The sequence below is a fragment of the Leucoraja erinacea genome, unplaced genomic scaffold, assembly GCF_028641065.1.
Source record: "Leucoraja erinacea ecotype New England unplaced genomic scaffold, Leri_hhj_1 Leri_251S, whole genome shotgun sequence".
NCBI lineage: Eukaryota > Metazoa > Chordata > Chondrichthyes > Rajiformes > Rajidae > Leucoraja > Leucoraja erinaceus.
Genome location: NW_026576152.1, coordinates 48,990 through 71,380, shown reverse-complemented (window position 1 = coordinate 71,380; position 22,391 = coordinate 48,990). Strand labels below are relative to the sequence as shown.

Sequence of the window (22,391 nt, the reverse complement as noted above, 5' to 3'; positions counted from 1 at the left end):
TATGCTAGCCTCAACTCACTCTCTCTCTGTGCCAGTTCCCCATAGCTCCCAACCAACTGATCTTTCAAAAATGTATCTCCACCGTAAAAACTTTCATCCATCTAGCCTCCATTGCCCCCTGGTAGAGATTCACCATCCTTTTTAGATGGGGAGGAGAAGGGACAATTCAGTTTTTATGTACCTCAGTTTTAAATGACCGACACCCTTACTAATCAAAAAATTCCTTTAATTGTGTTCAACCTGTTGGCTGCTCAGGTTGAGAGGAGAAGGCTGGAGAATGGAGCTGAGAGGGAAAGATAAATCAGCTATGATTGAATGGTGGAGTGGGCTGAATGGCCTAATTCCGCTCCTATAACTTATGGACCAAATCACTACTTCTAACTTCAGTGCAGGTTTCTGCAGTTGGTCCTTTGCGTGGTGAAGTCCACAGAGCTAAATGGTAACCACATATTCCAGCCTAATGATGTTAAGGAAAATATTCCATTTGCAATCTTGCCCTTCCTTAAATTTAAAGTCCCAGCTACCACGTCTGCAGCTGGATCTGTGTACTAGTTCAGCCCAAGCGGCTTTTACTATGACAGCTGTATGGCTCGAGTGCATGGGAACGGGCTGTGTTCGTAGAGAGTGGGAGAAAAGGGAAGCATATTGAAATAATGTAATGGGATGTTATTGTCCCTGTTGGTTTTCTTTGCAGTCAGAATGAGTTGGAAGGGACTGGCTCTGGTGGGAATGCATTTGATGGGAAATATTGGGTTTATAGTAGTTGTTTTTTGTGCAATTATTTGGATAGGAAAAGACCCTAGTGGAAGAGGTTGAGCCTGCTATAATTCTCGATTCAGTACAATTCTACTTTAAAAGGCTCCCTATGTGCTGGAGAGTGGCCCTGCAATTTCAACAAGCTGGGAAGCCCCCCTCAGTTGGCCCCCCCACCCCTCCTGCTTTACAAGCAGGAATTTTTGGCTCAGGATTGAGTGCTCAGTGCCCCTTTGATTGGGGAATGAGTCAGGGAGTGTGTTGATTGTTCTGCACAAAGGGAGTGTAGGACATGCAATGACGGGAGATTTGAATGTGCTGGACATCCAGACAGGAAAGGAGATGGGGCCCAGGCACAGTGGGAAAAATATGGCCAGTCCCCAACTAACTCCTAGTCGTGCCATGGGTGTGAGAAGCAACAGCTTGTATTTGGGTGGAGACTTTAGAGACTGCAGATGTTGGAATTATGAACAAAAAGTGCTGGAGGAACTCAGCAGGGCAGCCAGCATCTGTGGAGGGAAGGGACGTATTAGGTTGTGATATCTGAAGAGGGGCCCAACCAGTTACATTGCCCATTCCTTCTCTCCAGAGATGCTGCCTGTCCCGCAGAGTTACTCCAGCATTTTGTGTCTACCTTCAATTTAAACCGGCATCTGCAGTTCTTTCCTACTCGTCGCCTGTCCATTTCCCTCCATAGATGCCGTCTGACCAGCTGACTTTTTCCACCACTTCGTTTTTTTGCATTGCCTCTTTCAGTTTAGTAAAAATGTCCAGCAGAGTAAAGTTGGTTACAAAGCACTTCGGAGCCATTACATGAGTGATAAAAGGGTAGGTCACGAATGTGGTTTAATAGAGAGAATTCAGGGACAGCTGAAGGCATGACTGCTGATAGAGGAGTGGTTATTTCCGGTACAGAAACTGGCCATAAGGCCCAACCACTCTAAACTGCATTCCAGTTGCCTCCCACCTATCCACAAAATCTCTGCAATTAGGTTCAGCCATTCAGTTGTCTCATAAGAATAACGTTCAACCAAAATAAACAAATCCAAGCAGCTCATCCGACACCAACCTAGGCACTGAATCTGGATGCTTCAAAGTCACACTACCAGCCCATTTAATTTTACAATGTCCTCTCAAATGGAAACTGGTTTCCAAACCAATATAGCTAATCCATGGGCTAATTGAACAACAGCCTGATGTAGCTGCACTTTCAAAATCATACTTTTCATAAAACTGGGTTCCTTCTCCTCAATGCAGGAGTGTGACATGTCATGGTGGCAGAACAGACGTGCCGGCGATGGTCGTACAATGCTATATAGGTCGGACAGTACACTTGGGAGTCCTCGGCTTGATTCTAAATTAAATGTTTCATAGCATGAGCCCAGACACGGGCAGGGAGACCTCCTCCTTATTGTCTACTGTTTCCCTGCTCAGTGGACAAATCTGTACTCAAGTGCTGAACAACTTCTGCCAGAACCTCTGCCTGTGGTGGAACTGGATTGTCCTTGCAGAGATGCAGCATTTGAGGAACTGGTGGAACTGAAGCAGATCATCATGATCAGATTGGACGACAGCGTAGACTTGAGAGACCACTGCTACTCAGAATATTTTTTTTTAAAGTACTGGGCTGTGGGGAATGAGTGAAGCCCTGGTTTATATAGAGATACAAGAGAATGGGGCAGGGGGAATTAGTTTGGTAATTAATACAGAGTTAAAGTGGGAGAATAGGATTTGTTTGGTACTGATCCAGGAATAAGTCGGCATGGCTCCTGTGTTAAGTGGGTGAGACCTAGGAAACAGGCACGCAGGGAGTTAAAGGGAAGCTGTTATTCTCGAAGGACAGTGCCTCGTGGCTCCAGCTTTCATGCTTTATATTGTTGCTGGTTTTATTCAACCACTGCAGCTGTCTTGACGCCCGAGCCAAAAATATCTTCCACCAAGGGAGGCCGAGGTTTGATTTATGTGTGTAAGATGGCGCAGACGGTGGGAGCATTGCAGGCCAGGCAGTCGTGGTCAGCTCTCTGCTCGTTGAAGGGTCATGGGAAACCTCTGAATGACTGTATGAGGGCCACACCTATCGACGCTGGTCAAAGTTCACATCCATAACTAATGGATCACCTAATAACCTCTTAAAACCAGAAGAGAAACAGGGGCAGGCTATACATCCACTCAAAACTGTTCCATTCACCATCACTGCTAATCCAGCTTCTCTTCTGCCTGCTTTCCCGTCCTAACCCTTTACTGATTAAAATTCCATCTCTATTTTGAATGTATTCAAGGATTCATCCTGCAGCTGTCAAGGAACAATGAATTCCAAAGACTCACAACCCTAGGAAAGAAGAAATTATTCCTCATCTCAGTATTAAACAGATGCCCCCTTAGTTTGGTTCTAGATTCTTCCATGAGGAGATGCGTGGAAATCTTGGCGTCTGAAAATCTTGCAATGAACTCCAGTGAATACAGACCCTAATTGTTCAGCTTCCACATATGGGGGGGGGGGGGTCATCCCGCTCAACCACTTCCAATGATAAAGTAGTTGTCCTTAACTTAGGGGAGCGGAACTTTACAGCTTCTTTAGATGTAGTCTCACTTTGCCTAGTACCGTTGTAGGAAGACTTCCCTGCTGATATTCTCCAACGCTCTTGAAATAAAAGCCAAATTCCATTAGGCTTCTCAATTAAATGCTGCACTTGTGTTTCATGCATGAGGACTCTCAGGTCTGTTTGTTCATCAGATTCTCCTGTCTCTTTAATTAGATATTAATGTTTTATTACACTTTTCACATTTCCCCACATAGCCAACAGTTTGCCAACTCAACAATCTCTCAAAGCTATCCTGATAATTGTTTCCTCCACTGTTGTATCAACCACAAATTTGAACGTGCTACATTTGCTTCCTTCCCATAAATAATTAATAAACATAAATAGCAGTTGTTTATCTGGCACCCCCACTGATTCCAGTTGGTCACCCTGAAATTGACCCCTTTTCCCTATATGCTGCTGTCAGCTCATTAACAAGTTCTCTATCCATGCTAATATATTTTAGATTTAGTTGATTGTTATCAGGTGTAACTGAAGGTACAGTGAAAAGCTTTGTTTTGCATACTATCTGATCAGATAATAGAGTAGAGAAATACAATCGTCAAACTCAATAGGCAGAGCAACGGGAAAGAGGGCGCAGCAGTTCCATAGACAAAGTCCAATGGGGTAGAAATTAATCGAACAGTTCCTTAGCTTATGGAAGAAGCTGTTCCTGAGTCTGGTGCTGCGCACTTTCAAGCTTCTGTACCTTCTGCCCAATAGGGGCGGGGAGAAGAAGGAATGAGCAGGGTGGGACAAGTATTACCTACCAACGCCATTACCTTTTGAATGGGACTTTGTTGAAGACCCTTTTGATATTTAATTGACTGTTTCTTCGAAGCATTCTAATCAATTTGTCTGACATGATTTTTACCTTTCTGAAACCATGCTGAATCTACTTGATTAGTGTAGTTTAGTGATACTTGATTACGTAGGAAACAGGCCCTTCAGCCTGCCGAGTCCGCACCAACCAGCATTCCCACAAATTAACACTATCCTGCACATACTAGGGACAATTTACATTTATATCAAGCCAATTAACCTACAAACCTGTACATCTGAAGCATGGGAGGACACCGATGGTCTTGCAGAAAACCCTCACAGGTCACGGGAAGAACGTACAAACTCCGTACAGAATCTCTGGCGCTGTAAGGCAGCAACTCTACCACTACGCCACCGTGCCACCCTAGATTATGACAACCTTTGATAATTAGTTCTTGCGTCTTTCCAATTACAGGCGATAGCCAAAAATCACCTGTTTTTTGTTTACCAAGTTAGTAAAGGTCCCAAACTGAGAGTTTTCCAATCCTTTGGTACTTCTTCAGCACCTCTCCATGCCTCTGTCACCCCTGCAGAATTCTGGGAGTCCAGGAACTCACCAGTCTGCTCCAATAGTTTTTAAATATTAATTCCTGAAGAACAATGATCGTATTTAATTCCTACCCCACTGATTTTAATTTTAATGGGAAGTTCATTGCATATTATAGCATAAAGACTGATGCAGAATATCTCTTAGCTCTCTGCCACTGCAACTGTTCCCCTTAACTATGGGCCGCACTGTGGCTCAGCAGTAGAATTGTTACCTCACAGTGCCAAAGACCTGGATTCACAAACGTTCACAGTTATACGAGTAGAATTAGGCCATTCGGCCCATCGAGTCTACTCCGCCATTCAATCATGGCAGATCTCTGTCCTGTGCATGGCTGCCCTGCCAGCAGTTGTCTGTCTTTTCACCGTTTTATTTTTATTTTTAGTTAGTTAAAGTGTTTTGTTTGGAGGTCTAGACTTTTTTGTGTGGGGGGTGGGGAGGGGGAAACTGCCTTTCAGGGTCCCTACCTGGTCGGAGAGGCAGCTTTTCTCCGGGCTGCAGCTTCGACCCGTCCTCGCGGCCTACCAGCGGGCCTGGAGCGGCGTTTCCTGTCGCGGACTGCCCAGAACCTCGGCTTCGGCGGCGGCACAGCGCTGGAGCGCTATCGTGGAGCGGGCGATGCCTTGCCTGGGTCGCCGCGCTGGAGCTCCGGTGAGCTGAGACCGCCGGGTAAAACATCGCGGAGCTGCGGGACTGTGGAGCGGCCAGCTGCGGGCGGCGGCGCTGAACTTAACATCGGGAGCCTGGGATCTCTAGATGAGATCGCCAGTGGTGGAGCTCCAACCGTCGTGGCCTTGTCGGCTTCGGAAGCCGCGGCCTCCAGTACGGAGGCGGCCGTTCCAGGGTTCCCATGCAGCTGTGAGGACTCTCCCGACGCTGGAGCACCACCACCCGGCTAGAACGGCCAGGAACATCGGACCTCCGTAGAGGCAACTGTGGAGGCCTCAATAGGCCCGACTATGGGTGAACTGGGGTTGGGGACTGGACTTTGTGCCTTCCCTCATGGTGGGAGCCATTGTGGGGGGATGTTCTTTGTGTTTAAGACTCTCATTGGTGTTATGTCTGTATTCTTTTTTTGTGTGCTGCAAAATGGCAAAAAGCATTTCACTTCATTACACCTCGGTGTATGTGAATGTGACCAATAAAATACCTTTGATAATACCATTTTCCTGCCTTCTCCCCAACACCCTTGACAACCGTTCTAATCAAGAATTTGTCTATCTCGGCCGTAAAAATATCCAGTGACTTGTCCTCCACAGCCCTCTGTGGCAATGTGTTCCACATTTAACTACCCTCTGACTAAAGAAGTGCCTCCTCACCTCCTTTCTAAAAGAGCCCCCTTTAATTCGGAGACTATGACCTCTGGTCCGAGACTCTCCCACCAGCTGAAAACATAATTTCCACATCACTCTATGCCTTTCATTATTCTGTAAGTTTCAATGAGATCCCCCCTTAACCTGCTAAACTCCAGCGAGTAGAGATTCAAACCTGGTGCTGTCTGTACGGAGTTTGTACTTTCTCCTCGTGACCTGTGGGTTTTCTCCGGGATCTCCGGTTTTCGTCCACATTCCAAAGACGTACAGGTTTGTAGGTTAATTGGCTTCGGTAAAATTGTAAATTGTCCTTGAGTGTGTTGGATAATGTTAGTGTACGGGGATTGCTGGTCGGCGCGGAATCGGGGGACCCAAGAGCCTGTTTTCGCAATGTATCTTAAAACTAAAACTGTTTCTCCGGCTTCATTCTCTAACAAGCTTCGATTCACTTTGACATGTCTCTTCATGTTTCATATTTCATTGTCACTTTTTACATTTACAATAGGTTAGCCTAGTAGCTAACTTCCAACAACTTGATTTTTGTAGTCTTTTTCAAGGTTATCCCAATGTTTACATCTACCGCTACGTTTGCCTCCATGCATTGGCTGTGATTAAACCTGTTCCAGACGGCACAGAGTCCAGCTGGGAAGTGACTGCTTGCCGAGGGCAGCTGCTGGGAGTGAGAGCCCACCCTGGGGCTCGAGCCAACACAGCCACCACCTGCTGGGCAGCCGGCCACTCCACTGTGGCAGAGCATTTGGTCACAAAACTGTAATTCACACAACTGCTGATGCAGAATGACACAACCCTGGACCACTAGGACTGTGATCACTGAGACCCTGCTCCAGGGCTGTGATCACTGAGACCCCGCTCCAGGGCTGTGATCACTGAGACCTTGGTCCAGGGCTGTGATCACTGAGACCCCGCTCCAGGGCTGTGATCATTGAGACCTTGGTCCAGGGCTGTGATCACTGAGACCCCGCTCCAGGGCTGTGATCACTGAGACCCCGCTCCAGGGCTGTGATCACTGAGACCCCGCTCCAGGGCTGTGATCACTGAGACCCCGCTCCAGGGCTGTGATCACTGAGACCTTGGTCCAGGGCTGTGATCACTGAGACCCCGCTCCAGGGCTGTGATCACTGAGACCCCGCTCCAGGGCTGTGATCACTGAGACCCCGCTCCAGGGCTGTGATCACTGAGACCTTGGTCCAGGGCTGTGATCACTGAGACCCCGCTCCAGGGCTGTGATCACTGAGACCCCGCTCCAGGGCTGTGATCACTGAGACCTTGCTCCAGGGCTGTGATCACTGAGACCTTGGTCCAGGGCTGTGATCACTGAGACCCCGCTCCAGGGCTGTGATCACTGAGACCTTGGTCCAGGGCTGTGATCACTGAGACCCCGCTCCAGGGCTGTGATCACTGAGACCCCGCTCCAGGGCTGTGATCACTGAGACCCCGCTCCTGGGCTGTGATCACTGAGACCTTGGTCCAGGGCTGTGATCACTGAGACCCCGCTCCAGGGCTGTGATCACTGAGGCCTTGGTCCAGGGCTGTGATCACTGAGACCCCGCTCCAGGGCTGTGATCACTGAGACCCTGCTCCAGGGCTGTGATCACTGAGACCCTGCTCCAGGGCTGTGATCACTGAGACCCCGCTCCAGGGCTGTGATCACTGAGACCCTGCTCCAGGGCTGTGATCACTGAGACCCCGCTCCAGGGCTGTGATCACTGAGACCCCGCTCCAGGGCTGTGATCACTGAGACCCCGCTCCAGGGCTGTGATCACTGAGACCCCGCTCCAGGGCTGTGATCACTGAGACCCCGCTCCAGGGCTGTGATCACTGAGACCCCGCTCCAGGGCTGTGATCACTGAGACCCCGCTCCAGGGCTGTGATCACTGAGACCCCGCTCCAGGGCTGTGATCACTGAGACCCCGCTCCAGGGCTGTGATCACTGAGACCCCGCTCCAGGGCTGTGATCACTGAGACCTTGGTCCAGGGCTGTGATCACTGAGACCCCGCTCCAGGGCTGTGATCACTGAGACCCCGCTCCAGGGCTGTGATCACTGAGACCCCGCTCCAGGGCTGTGATCACTGAGACCCCGCTCCTGGGCTGTGATCACTGAGACCCCGCTTCAGGGCTGTGATTAGACTGAGACCACCTGGCCCAGTGCTACAGACAAGAGAATCACCATCCAGCCAGTGATGCGAGAATGACCACCCAGGAGAGTGACTGGCAGCCAGTTGTATGTCTGCCCATTCTAGATTTCTCACAACCAATGCTCTGATTTTCAAATCAGGATCCATACCAGAGCTCGTGTTGGATGACTCCCTCGCTGGAGAGTGTGTGCAGTCTTTGGTACTGGGTGTTAAGTTTTGGTTCCTCAATAACTTTACTTTCTTGGTCCCCCTGCACCGGGCATCTGGCGTTGAGCATTGAAAGACAGCACAATATTACTTGGCTGTTACACTCGTGTTTCTCCATGTATTCCCACCCCTTTGCTGCTCCTTTTCCTTCCATGCTGAAATTGAGACTTAGTCTGGAGCTCCGACATTCTTCCCCAGGAATGCAAGCATTCTTTTAGTTCCTCTTGCTACGGTTAGCCTGGAGGTGAGAGCCAGCCGGTGATAAGGAGCAGGATACTGCAGTCCTGGCCATCCACAGTGGCAGGAAAAGTGCTCTGTAAGGACCCGGGCTGGATGGAGGAAAGTATTCACTTGGAATGGTAAAGGAGACATGCAAGGGTGCACAGATGTACAAAAGTAAACCCTAGGCATTTAAACACATTGGCAAACACACAAACCAAGACAGTCGCTCATTCTGCACATAACATAAGTGTGCAGGCGTGCAAGAAAGGACTCCGATAACAGGGAGCCAACACACAGATGTTAAACAACAGTCGTACACTTTGTTGATTTTGTTCTGCAAAACAGAGAGCTCTGCTGAAATGCACATTCCTGTGAATTAAATAATTCACTGCTTCCTAAAAGGCCACTGTGTTTTGGTCTGAGTGTGCAAGTATGCTTTTATTTATGCATTCATGGGATGTGAACATTGGCAGTAGCAGCATTTATTACCCATCCACAGTTGGCCCCGAACCAAGGAAGCAGTGGATAAGGACAGTAAAATTCCTCCAAAGAATCAGATGGACTTTCCCCACCAAACTGACAGTTTCATGATCAAACTGACTGACCTTTGCTTTACTTAAATACCAAATTCTATTTAATTACTTGATTTAAAATTCCCCCGGATGCCACCTTGAGATTCTAGCCCACATCTCTGCTAGTCTAGCAAGTTAATTAGCGTGCCCCCAACTCCTCCCTCGGCTAGTTGTACGAGATATTATTTGGCAAGAGTAAATTAGTGTCCCTGTCTTGGTCACGGTTAGCAGATTATTTTGAACCAAGTTAGTGTAAATATCTGTTCTGCGAAGATGAGCCAATGATATGAAACTCTAGATGCACATCAGTTAGACCCCTTTCAACTTTTCTCAGTGGAAGTTCGCCAGTTATGGAAGTGACGAGGTTGTTGTCGGGTGTGGCGCATTGCCTGGTGTTCGCTCCATGTCAGCAGCTGGAATCCGCTGTAGATCTGTGCCAGGATCTGCAGTTCCCAACAACATGCGGGCCAGTGCTCACAACCAGAGTTCTCAACTCTCTGTCCTCCTGCACCCAGTCCTAACCCTCAGTGCCAAAACAACCATCCGCTCTTTCACAAATCCAAGTCTGACTTTGCAGTTTATTTGACACCAAAAAAGAATTTGGCGTTGGGCTACTGGCTCTACTGTGACCAAAAGAGAGAAGTTGTTGCTCACTCCTCTGTATCCATAATTTATCTCAGTGTCCGCTGTTCTCAATACAGGTCCACCAGTGATTTTCCAGCACCCTCGGTTCCAGAGCCTTTCCGTTTTATCCGTTTAGTCGCACCAACAGAGTTCATGACCTGGGTGGGTGGGGTTGAGAAGTCGGCTATGGAAATGGATCTGCCAGCTCCGGCTGAGCCGGAGTTCCAGAGCCCCAGCCACAGGGGGGCAAATTCGACCCGTCAATCTGCGGCAGAAGTCACAATGAGGGCAAGATCACCCAACCTAGGCGCCACATTTTCAGTGGGGACATCCGGGGGGGGGGGGGGGGGGGGCTGGTGGTTTATTGTCACGTGTACTGAGGTACAGTGAAAAGCCTTTGTTACGTGCTATCCAGTCAGCGGAAAGACAATACATTATTACAATTGAGCCATTGAGTGTATAGATACGTGGTAGAAGTATCACGTTTAGTAAAGCCAGCAAAGTCCGATAAAAGGTAGACTGCGAGTCACAAAAGAGGTAGGTAGTAGTGCAGCACTGCTATCTGGTTGTGGTAGGATGATTCAGTTGCCTGATGACAGCTGGGAAGAAACTCACTAAATCTGGAGGCGTTTGTTATCACACTGATATAGGGGAGAAAAGGGAGTGGCCAGGGTGCAACTCGTCTTTAATGATGCTGCTGGCCTTGCCGAGGCCACACTTGCCCACATCGGCCAACAAGTCCCATCAACAGTCCACTTGTTGGTGACAAACAACAGTGGACCCATCACTAATTCCTACACACACAGGCTGATCACAGGCCTCCAGCGAGAATAACAACCCTCTACTACCCGGCTTTGGCTCCATCCAGCATGACAATTTTATGTCTTCAAGTTTACAGTCTGTCTCCTGCCTTGTGCCTGGTTTGGTCCCCATCTACAAAAGCCCTTGTCTGTTACTCTTCTCAGCACACCAACACTTTCCATCTCCCTCTGTCTCTCTCTTCCTCCCTCTGCACCCTCTTTCTCCCTCTGATTGATCCAGGATGGGGAGGAATCTGGCTACAGACAGGAAGTGTCACACCTGGCATCCTGGTGCCATCGCAACAACCTAGAGCTCAATGCTCTTAAGACAGTGGAATTGATTGTAGACTTTAGGAGAGCTCACCCCACTCACCATCAACAACACCACAGTCACATCTGTGGAGTATTTTAAGTTCCTGAGAACCAACATTTCCAAGGACCTTAAGTGGGGGGCTACCATCGACTCCACAGTCAAAAAGGCACAACAGAGGATGTACTTCCTACGGCAACTGATGAAGCACAATCTGCCACAGGCAATGATGGTCCAATTCTACACGGCCATTGTAGAGTCTGTTCTTACCTTCTCCATCATGGTCTGGTTTGACTCAGCTACCAAGCACGACACCTGGAGGAGGGCCAGAAAGTGAGCGGCAAGATCATCTCTGACCCCTCTCACCCTGGCCACAGACTCTTTGAATCACTTCCCTCTGGAAGACGACTCCGGATTGTCAAAGCTGCCACAGCCTGACATAAAAACATTTTTTATCCACGAGTAGTTGCTCTACTCAACAGCCAAAAATCTGTAGCCTCCCTTTGATCTGGTATTTTGTTGGTTCACATGCTTGATCAATGGTGTTTTATCATTAATGCTTTATTATTATTAATGTTTAGTGTTTTCTGAGACATTCATAACTGTCACTGTGTCATGTTGTTACTTGTGGGCGGAGCACCAAGGCAAACTCCATGTATGTGAATACTTGGCCAATAAACTTACTTACTAACTTACTTTGTTTGCATCCTCAACCCATTCCTGTCTCTCCCTCTGGAGTGCTGCTCTCTGCCTGTGCTTTGTGTCTACTATATATCCAGTCTCCTTAACCCGTAGGCCATTTTAAGACCAAACACCTATATACACTGGGGGTCAAATCACAGCGGCTCATTAACCCACCAACTGGCTCATCTTTGGGATGTGGGGGGAAAGGCAATGATGGACATCAGTTACTGGAGCTGTGAGGCAACATTTCCACTTACCTGATCCCTCTCCACAAACCAGGCCTGCTGAACAACCTCCAGTCAGTTTCTCCACCATCATGCCTTCAAATCCTTCTTTCCCTTTCCCCTCAATCTCACATATATCCACGTCTTAGCCTCTTTGAGACTTCAGACACCAAGCAGTCCAGGCCTTGTTTATTTTGCAAATCACAGTGACATTCCTTCAAATACTTCTCAATGCATCTGAACTATATCCAGTGAACTGGCTTGTAGCTATGTCAGCCAGTCTGAAGAAGGGTCCCGACCCGAAACGTTACTAGTTCCATCCCTCCCCAGATGCTGCCTGACCTGCTGAGTTCCTCCAGCACTTTGTGTTTTGCTTATAGATATGTTCCATTGTTTGTGACTCTGCCATTCTCTCCATGTCACACTCTACCTCCAGAATTGCTCAAACACCAAGGGCGGCTGGATCCTGACTACGAGTGCTGTCTGTACGGAGTTTGTACGTTCTCCCCATGACCACGCAGGTTTTCCCCAGGTGCTTCAGTTTCCTCCCACCCTCCAAAGACGTACGGGTATGTAGGTTAATTGGTTTCAGTACCAAAAAAATTGTAAATTGTCCCTAGCATGTAGTGTGTGCGAGTGTAACGTAACAGGGATTGCTGTTCGGCGTGGGCTGAAGGGCCTGTTTCCATGCTGTATCTCTAATCACTAATTACCAGTTCCACATCATGAAGAATCCACGGGACCCCTTGCCTCCAGTGGGAGTCAGTGCTTGCAGATACTGTCCCCCCATAAAATGGCACCACCTGTGGACCCTTCAAGGAGCTTGTACCTCAGCATAACCCGGGCAAAAAAAAAGCAATACATGTGAATTCTGTGCCCCATCGGAAAGAATATACCACAAGCAATAGCACTGGAAAACAAACACATTCCTGTCATGGCACTTATACTCCAAGGCATAACTCCTTTGCTCAAACCCTCTATGTCTCTCTACCTATTCTGACTCTCATGGTGCATCTCTCTTGCTTTGTCCCCCCCTCCTGTTACTCTCACGCTGTGCCTTTCTGGTCTCACCTTTTCTCCCATTCTGCCCTTCTCTTTCTCTTGTGTTCCCTGCATTCCAGAAACTCTTCCTCCCTTTCTGTCTGTTGTTATCTGTGCCTCTTACTTTACGCCTTTTTCAACTCTCTTGCTCTTAATCCCTTGTCATTACCCTCTCTCTCTGTCTCCTTCTCTCCCCCTCACTAATTCTGCCTCTGGCTTTCTGTGCCTATGTGCTTCCTCACTGTCACTTCAATTTTGCCCCCATTCTCACCTCTCACTTGCTAGTTTTGCCTTTTTCTATAGATTTGCCACTTTCCCCTTCTCAACATCCCCTATATCTTCTGTCCCGCTTGACAACGGAACCTCTGTCTGGTTTTCTCCCTCGTTCACACCGACTCTCTTTCTCTGACTAACTTCTGTTTCCCACCCCCGAGGCTCCCTGCAGACCCCAGCCATTGTACTTCTGGAACTTAGCTGGATTCAGCCGAAGAAAAAAATGTGATTGAACCTACCATGGCTGCAACAGCTTCTTTTTTTCAACTTCATCTTCGGAATCAGGGGACAATAAACCACTTTGCGTTGAGCTACAATTCCACCCTCGCCTCCTTTTGCTCTCCTCTGCTCTGACACACGCAGAGTTTCCAAAGTCTGCTTCTGCACTTGGCAGCCACTGGATTTCCCTGTCTGTTCCTGTGCTGGTATGGGAGGGGGGGGGGGGGGGGGGGGGGGGTTTCCTGGCTGCTTTGATAGTTTCAAATTCCCTCAATATTCAGCAAGAAAGACAGGGCCGGGCAGGGGATTGAGGGAGGGTGGGGGGGTTCTGTAAGGAAAAGACCAGACCAGGGGGGCTTCCGACAACCGACAGTAGATCACCTCACTGAGCTCATTGCTGCTCTGCCTGTGTGTTTGTGTGTGGCCTCTGGCTGCAGGCTGTGGTGTGAAAAGTTAGCCGCTGGCATATGCGCCTCTAATGCAACTGGTGAAAGAAAATAATTTATTCCCATGTCCTTGCCTCAGTTGTAGCTTTCATGTGCACAGTAAAACTGTGATAGCAGCTTTTACAAAGAACAGTTGACAGCAACATCTCCCAAGTGCTTCTCAGGAGTTTTAACAAGTAAAAAATTGGCACAGGGACATTCAAAGGTGATTTGTTTCCATCCCAATTCTGTGGTGACCGTTGAGGCCATGATGGTAGAATGATTACGGCTTTGGACGAGATCCAATGAACGGATGTTCATATGGGTTCAAGATGCACATCTTGTAATCCATACACAGTATTGTTGGTGTTTTCAAGGCAGCACGGTGGCCCAGTGGTTAGAGGTACTGGTGGCCCAACCTCTGTCAACCATCTGTGTGTGGAGTTTGCATGTTCCTCTTGTGATCCCGGGTGCTCCATTTTCACCTATGTTCCAAAGACATGCAGGCTGGTGTAAATTGTCTTGTTCCCCCCCCCCCCCAGTTTGTGGGTGAGGTGCAGTAACTGGGCGAGTGAGGTTTAATAGAAATATGACGAGAAGCTTTATAATAGGCTTTGTGTAAATAGGTGATACTCGTGTACGGAGTTTGTACGTTCTCCCTGTGACCACATGCATTTCCTCTGGGTGTTCCGTTTTTCTCCCATACTCCAATGATGTACAGCTTTGTTGGTTAATTACCTTTGGTAAATATTGGAAATTGTCCCTAGTGTTTAGGATAGTGCTAGTGTACGGGGTTCGCTGGTCAGCCAAAGGGCCTGTTTCCGTGTTGTATCTCTTTAACTTTTACTGTAACTTTTTGCCCATCTAAACTAACACCATTTCCCCGCAAGAGGTCTGCATCTCTTCTGTGCCATCTCAATTTAAGACCCGAATGTAAAGACCAACCTTACCCCTTTCCATAAATGTCTAGAACCTTACAGAATGTTGCCACTGTTCCAAAAGTGTTCCCTACTGACATTTCCACCACCTGCCTAGTTTTATTTCCTAAGACTGAGTATTGCCTGCCTCTCATAGCGCTCTCTGCACATTTGTCACAACAAACATCTGAAGCACCAAAAATGTGTCAGTTTGCGGACCAAGCCTGTCAAGGGCAACGGAGACAGTCCTGCAGCAACCTGGGGCTTACCTAGATCTGGAGCCATTCCAGTACATCGAGCGGTGGACCAGACTTTGGACATTTTGTAAATGGCGCGAAAATATGGCGACTCGTGAATGTGTGATCTATGCAAAAAGAATTTCACTGTGCAGTGCCAATAAAGAGCCATTGACCTCATCTTGTACTGTACTGTTGTGTCTCAGAACCATGAAGGGTGATAAGGATCATTGCTGCCTGTTAGACCATGACTTTCGTGCCCGATTTAAGAACTCAATCTTCAAACAGCATTTTTTTTTCCCCCTTAGATGGTCGGAGACCGTGCTGTTGTATCGAAGGCCAGGCTGAATTTTGTCATCTGTGAATCCTTTTGTGGTTGTCAAGCAGTAAACTGCAGGAATCAATGCTGGGATCTAAGCTCTCAAGGTTTATGAAGGCACCGTTGCTGGATTTGAGATTGATAGAAATATGGATTGTAAGATAAATTATGAAGAGGATACAGTGAGGCTGCAAGGGAATAAAGTAAGTTACATGAAGGGGCAAATGGAAGTTTATTGTCACATGTACCGAGGTACTGTGAAAAGCAGGAAAGACGATACATGATTTCAATTGAGCCGTCCACGGTGTACAGATATATGATAAAGGGAATAATGTTTAGTGCAAGATAAAGTCCAGTAAAGTCCGATCAAAGATAGTCCAAAGGATACCAATGAGGTAGCTAGTAGCTCAGGATTGCTCTTGAGTTGTTGGTAGGATGGTTCAGTTGCCTGATAATAGGTGGGAAGAAACTGTCTCTGAATCTGGAGGTGTGCGTTACTGTAGGTTTGGAAACAGGTCTGCTCCAGGAATGGAGACATGGTTTCACACTTCTATACCTCTTGCCTGATGGCAGATGGGAGTGGGGGAAATGGCCGGATGCGACATACAGAAGTACAATGTGAAGAAATAACAAAAATCACCCATGAAGATATGTAAAGTGGTGAAATAGGTGGGTCATAGAGGTATAGAGTGATACAGTGTGGAAGCAGGCCCTTCGGCCCAACTCGCCCACACCTGCCAACAATGTCCCAGCTGCACTAGTCCCACTTGCCTGCGATTGGTCCATATCCCTCCAAACCTGTCCTATTCATGTACCTGTCGACATAAGTGTTTCTTAAACAATGGGATAGTCCCAGCTTCAACTACCTCCTCTGGCAGCTTGTTTTACATACCCACCACCCTTTGTGTGAAAACGTTACCCTCAGATTCCTATTAAAACTTTTCCCCTTCACCTTGAATCTGTGTCCTCTGGTGCTCGATTCCCCTACTCTTGGCAGAAGACTCTGTGCATATACCTGATCTCTTCCTCTCATGATTTTGTATACTTCTATAAGATCTCCCCCCATCTTCCTGTGCTTGATGGAATAGAGAGCCAGCCTACTCAACCTCTCCCTATAGCTCACACCCTCTAGTCCTGGCAACATCCTCGTAAATCTTTTCTGAACCCTTTCAAGCTTGACAATATATTTCCTATAACATGGTGCCCAGAACTGAACACAATATTCTAAATGCGGTCTCACCAACGTCTTACACAACTACAACATGACCTCCCAACTCAATACTCAATACTCTGACTGATGAAGGCCAATGAGCCAAAAACCTTTTTGACTACCTTATCTACCTGTGACTCGACCTTCAAGGAACCATGCGCCTGTACTCCTAGATCCCTCTGCTCTACAGCACTACCTGGAGGCCTACCATTCACTGTGTAGGTCCTGCCCTTGTTCGACGTCCCAAAATGCAACACCTCACACTTTTTGTATTAAATTCCATCAACTATTCCTCCGCCCACCTAGCCAATCGATCCAGATCCTGCTGCAATCTCTCACAACCATATTCACTATCTGCAACCTCTGGAGAAAAAGGATAGATGACATTTTGGGTTTGGACTCTTCGTCACCTCAGGCGATCTGCCTGCCACAGCCTCCAACCTTATTGTTCCGTGGCCTCACACGGCCCATTTCTACCTCCTCCTGAAAATCCTCAAACAACTGCCTTGGCAGACCCATTATTTCTGCCTGTTCCTGCCCCACTGAACTCATCTGCACATACCTCAATTCTATCCTCTCCACATGTCCAATCCCTTCCCACCTATACCAAGACACTGCACTTCTTTGTTTTCAAAAGATATAAAAAGTGTATTGTCTAAATAGAGAGAGATTGCTTTGACTGTCTCTGAGATGACTAATGAGGCCACTGTGGCACTGGAGATGGGAAAGGGAGTACCTTAAAGGCAGGGGATGATATATACTGATCTATCTCAGCCTGGAAAGGGGTGAAAAGTTACCACAAGAATGCAGAGTTGAGGTTGCCATCGAGACCGAAACATCATCTATTCCTTTTCTACTGAGATGCTTCTTCAGTTGAAAAGTGGTGTTTATTTCAGGACGCTGATAGAAGTGGGGAAGAAGCTGGTCTTCAATCTGGATGTCAGGGCTTTCAACCTCTTGTATCTTCTCTCAGAATGGGAATGACCAGGGTGGCCTTGACCACACTTCCAGCCTTCCTGATGCAGCTGGACGGGATGGAAGGAAGTGCCGGACCTGTGATGGACTGGGCTTTGTTCATCAATCTCTGTAGGTCCATGTGGTTAAGAGCAGAGCAGTTGCCATACCAGGCTGAGATGTATTCCCTTAAGAATACACTCTGTAGCACTGAAAGTACAGGCATCAGAGGTTATGGGGCAAAGGCCACAGCTGGCAGTGGAAGCCAAGTCACTGGATGGATTTAAGAGAGAGTTAGATAGAGCGCTAGGGACTAGTGGAGTCAAGGGATATGGGGAGAAGGCAGGCACGGGTTATTTAGAGGACGATCAGCCATCTCACCTAGAACCCCGTCCCACCCCTTCCCTGATCTGCTTCCATCCACCCTTTATCCTCTCCACACCTCATCTACTAGCCCAGTCCCACCTCTTACATTACCTGGTTCCATACAACATCCCCCATTTCACCTACAAGCCCCTCCCCCAGCTGGATCCATTTACTCATCACCCCCTCCCCACTTACAGTAGTTCCACATCTCACCTATCCACTCCTGTTGTCCCCTCCCCCACCATGTCCCATCCAACCATCAACGTTTCATCTGGCTCCCCCTCTCACCAACCGGCCCCAACACAGTGCTACATACAGGTAACACTCATGTTAAGGGCATTTGGGTAACTGTGTAACAGCAAGGGTTTCCACCTGGTGCTCTGGTTTCTTCACACGTCCCAAGGACGTGCGGGTTGTGTGTGTGTTTTGCACGGCCATGAAAGAACAATTCAAACCTGGGCGGCATAGTGGGACAGCGGTAGAGTTGCTGCCTTACAGCACCAGAGACCAGGGTTCGATCCTGACTACGGGTGCTGTCTGTATGGAGCTTGTACGTTCTCCCCGTGACCGCATGGGTTTTCTCCGGGCGCTCAAGGTCAAGATTTCAAGGTCAGTTTATTGTCACGTGTATGAATTAAATTACAGTGAAATTCGAATTACCATACACCCATACTAAAAAAAGGCAACAAGGCACACAACTACATAAAATTTAACATAAACATCCACCACAGAGGATTCCCCACGTTCCTCACTGTGATGCAAGGCAATAAAGTCCAATCTTCCTCTTTATTCTCCCGCAGTCGGGGTGGTTGAAGCACCTGTGGCTTGGAGTTCCCGAAGTCGGTCTCTGACCAGAAACCGTGAGCTCCGTGATGCTAAGTCCTCAGGCACCCGCGGTGGAGCTCTCGAAATCGGACTCCAGCATAGGCCGCCATCTACTCGATGTCCCACCAACCCCCAAACACAACAAGTTAAAGAACACAAAAAATATACATTTAACATACATATACAAACAAACAACAAAGGAAGGAATGGACAGACAGAATGTTGGCGAGGCAGCCATTGCTGACGCCACCCGGTGGATATTTCCTCCCACACTCCAAAAGGTTTACGGGTTGGTTGGCTTTGGTAAAATATGTAAATTGTCGCTAGTGTGTGGGATCATGTAGGATCACTTGGTGATGCAGATTTGGTGGGCCGAAGGGCTATATCCCTAAACAAAACTAAACTAAACTCTGGATGTCGGTGTCAGCTCCTGAATCCATCCAACACACGCGGCGGTATTGGTGCCACATCTGCACCGTGAAAGTGAATGATGCTCATCATATGATTCACATATCGATGATGCCCATGTCTCCACATTTGCACCGGAGACAGAGGTGAGTTGGAGCCACAGGATGTGAGGCATTGCAATGATCTACCTTCAATCTCAGATGGAGCAACATTGCCACCAGCAGGGCTGGTTATGCAGCTCCCTCTCAAGTAGAAATAAAAAGAATTTAATAAAAATCTGCCAGAGGAGGGCACAGAAGGACAGGGAATTAATACCATCAAATTGGATTAATTTACAGTAGCAAATTAATCTACCAGCATGTCATCTAAAAGAAAACGGAAAATCCCCAGCACAATTATCAAAGATAGACACAGAGTGCTGGATGGAGTAACTCAGCGGGTCAGGCTGCATCTCTGGAGAAAAAGGATGGGTGACGCTTCGGGTCAGAACCCTTCTTCAGACAAACTCAAACAGTCTGAAGAAAGGATCCGATCCAAAACGTCACCCATCATTTTTCTCCAGAGATGCAGCCTGGCCCGCTGAGTTACTCCAGCACTCTGTGCCTATCTTCAGTATAAAGCAGCAACCGTAATTCCATCCTACACACAGTTATCATAGAGGTACATCACGGAAACGAGCCCTTCGGCCCAACTCATCAATGCCAACCAAGATGCCCAACCTAAGGTCAACCCATTTGCCCGCGTTTGATCCATATCCCTCAAAATGTTTCCAGCCATGCACCTGTCTTTTAAATGCTGCTATAGTACCTGCCTCAACTACCTCCTCTGGCAGCTCATTTCATATACCCACCACCTGTTGATTGAAAATGTGGCCTTTCAGGTTCCTATTAATACTTTCCCCTCTATACTTAAACTTTTGTCATTTGGTTCCCTTTCCCTGGATAAAAGACCCTTTCATTCACCCTATCAATTTTCCTCATAAACTTATATGGCTCTATGAGATCACAACTCAGCCTCCTGTATTACTAGGAAAACAATCCTAGCCTGCTCAACCTTTCCAAATAGCTCACGCCCTCAAATCAAAACAACGTCTTTATAAGTTTCTGCAAAAATGAAAAACTGCAGATGTTGAAAATCTGTAGTTAGAAAGAAACAGAATGGCAGAAACACTTAGTTGATCAGGCAGCTTCTGTGGAAAGGGAAACAGACCTTGTGGGCAGTCTTTTCTCAGAACGGAGGAAACTCGAATCTTTACCACAGGTATGGTGGCACAGTGGTGGAGCTGCGGCCTCACAGCGCCAGAGACATGGGTTCAATCGTGCCTGTACGGAGTTTGCACCTTCTCCCCGTGACCACATGGGATTTCTCCGGATGCTCCGGTTTCTTCCCACACTCCAAATTCGCACAGGTTTGTAGGTTGATTGGCTTGTGTAAATTGTCAATTTTGTCCTTTGTGTGTAGAATAGTGCTAGTGCTGGTCGGCACGGACAGTGGGCCGAAGGGCCCGTTTCCACGCTGTATCTCTAAAGTCTGAAGTCATCATCTTTTAAGTTACTTCTTAGATCACACTCAAACTTTGTAAGATTGTATCCACGGCCAGCAGTAATCCATTGGCAGCACACTGTCCTTCGTGCTGGTGTCAGATGATAACACTATACTGCAACATGTAGCCCATGAGGGCACACAATGGTGCATTGGTACACAGGGAAGTAGCGGGGGGGGAGGGGGGGATTGGAATGGGGAAATCATGCCTGACTCATTTTCTGGAGTTTTTTGAGGATGTAAAAAGTAAAATGGAAAATTGGTTGGCAGACAGGAAACAAAAAGTAGGGATTAACGGGTCCCTTTCAGAATGGCAGGCAGTGACGTGGCGTACCGCAAGTCTCGATGCTAGGACCACAGCTATTTACAATATACATCATGATTTGGTGATTGGGAATTAAAAGTAACAGTGCTGCATAAGAGAAAAATGAACATTAGAGAAAAATTGGCAAGACAAAAATTTACAACAAGTAGGGAATCCGACATTTTCCCTTTCATCCCACCATGGCCAGGCAGTGACGCCTGTCTGCTTACCGCAGAGTCCCTCTGTAACTCCCTGGTCAATTCGCCCCTTCCCACCCAAACATCGCCTCTCCTGGCAGCAACCCTTATTTGGACAAGGCTACATGCAGGAAGATTGTTCCCGATGAGGGAAGTAGGACAAAGGGGTAACAGCATTAAGGGGAAATTTGCAAAATGAGAAAAAATTTTTTTCATGCAGAAGTGGTGAATCCTCTGACATTTTCGCCACACCTCCAATGGCATCCCACTTCATTGGCTATATTTAACATCTTTCCATCTCCTCGCCTGTCTGCTTTCCGCAGAGACCGTTCACTCTGTAACTCCCTGGTCAATTCGCCCCTTCCCACCCAAACCACTGCCTCTCCTTGCAACCGCAGGAAATGCTACACTTGTCGCTTTACCTCCCCACTTAACTCCATTCAAGGACATAAGCAGTCTTTCCAGGTGCAGTGAAAAAAGCTAATGGAATGTTGGCCTTCATAACGAGAGGAGTTAAGTATCGGAGCAAAGTGGTCCTTCTGCAGTTATTCAGGGCCCTGGTGAGGCCACACCTGGAGCATGGTGTGCAGTTTTGGTCTTCTAATTTGAGGAAGGACATTCTTGCTATTGAGGGAGTGCAGAGTAGGTTCACCAGGTTAATTCCCAGGATGGCGGGACTATGATGAAAGAATGGAGCGACTGGGCCTGTATTCATTGGAATTTAGGATGAGAGGGGATCTTATAGAAACATATTAAATTATTAAGGGATTGTACACGTTAGATGCAGGAAACATATTCCCGATGTTGGGGGAGTCCAGAACCAGGGGCCACATTTTAAGAATAAGGTGCAATGGCAAAATTCCGCTCCTATCACCTATGAACATATACTCCCCCCATCCCCACTGCATCTTTCTCTCGGCATCACTCTTTCGGCTGTGGCTTCCTCGTTTAGCTGGTGAAGTCTTGGGAAAGAAGGTGTCGCTACCTTCATGTCGCCAGCAGAGGTAGCTGCTGAGCACCCAGTGAGACCTGCAACTCTTCACCATTAGGGGGCAGTCAGGGAGCAGGCTGCAGGCTAACAAAGCACAAACAAGGCCGCCTGCCTGAGGCCTGGGTTGTGTGGAACAGGGATGGAGGGAGCTAATGAGAACTGCTAATTCCCTGTTTTCATATATTTGCTCAAGGGGTGTAGGCGGTACTGGCAATTAATTAGAAAAATGTGGGATTAAAGCCAGTCTCAGCAATAGTGACATTGAAACGAGTGGTTATATCTTCATGGAGATGCACAGCACGGAAACAGGCCTTTCGGCCCATCATGTTCAGGCTATCCTTTTTGCCAGT

General features: G+C 47.7%; 1 protein-coding gene across 1 annotated transcript in view; it reads right to left on the bottom strand.

Moving 5' to 3' along the window:
• Nucleotides 1-13,561, bottom strand: part of LOC129716511 (rho guanine nucleotide exchange factor 40-like) — a 65,404-nt gene extending 51,843 nt beyond the window's left edge. The window contains 1 exon segment of the mRNA XM_055666369.1: nucleotides 13,368-13,561. Within this exon segment, the coding sequence (XP_055522344.1) occupies nucleotides 13,368-13,370 (3 nt within the window). The 5' untranslated portion in view covers nucleotides 13,371-13,561.
• Between the last annotated feature and the right edge of the window lie 8,830 nt (nucleotides 13,562-22,391).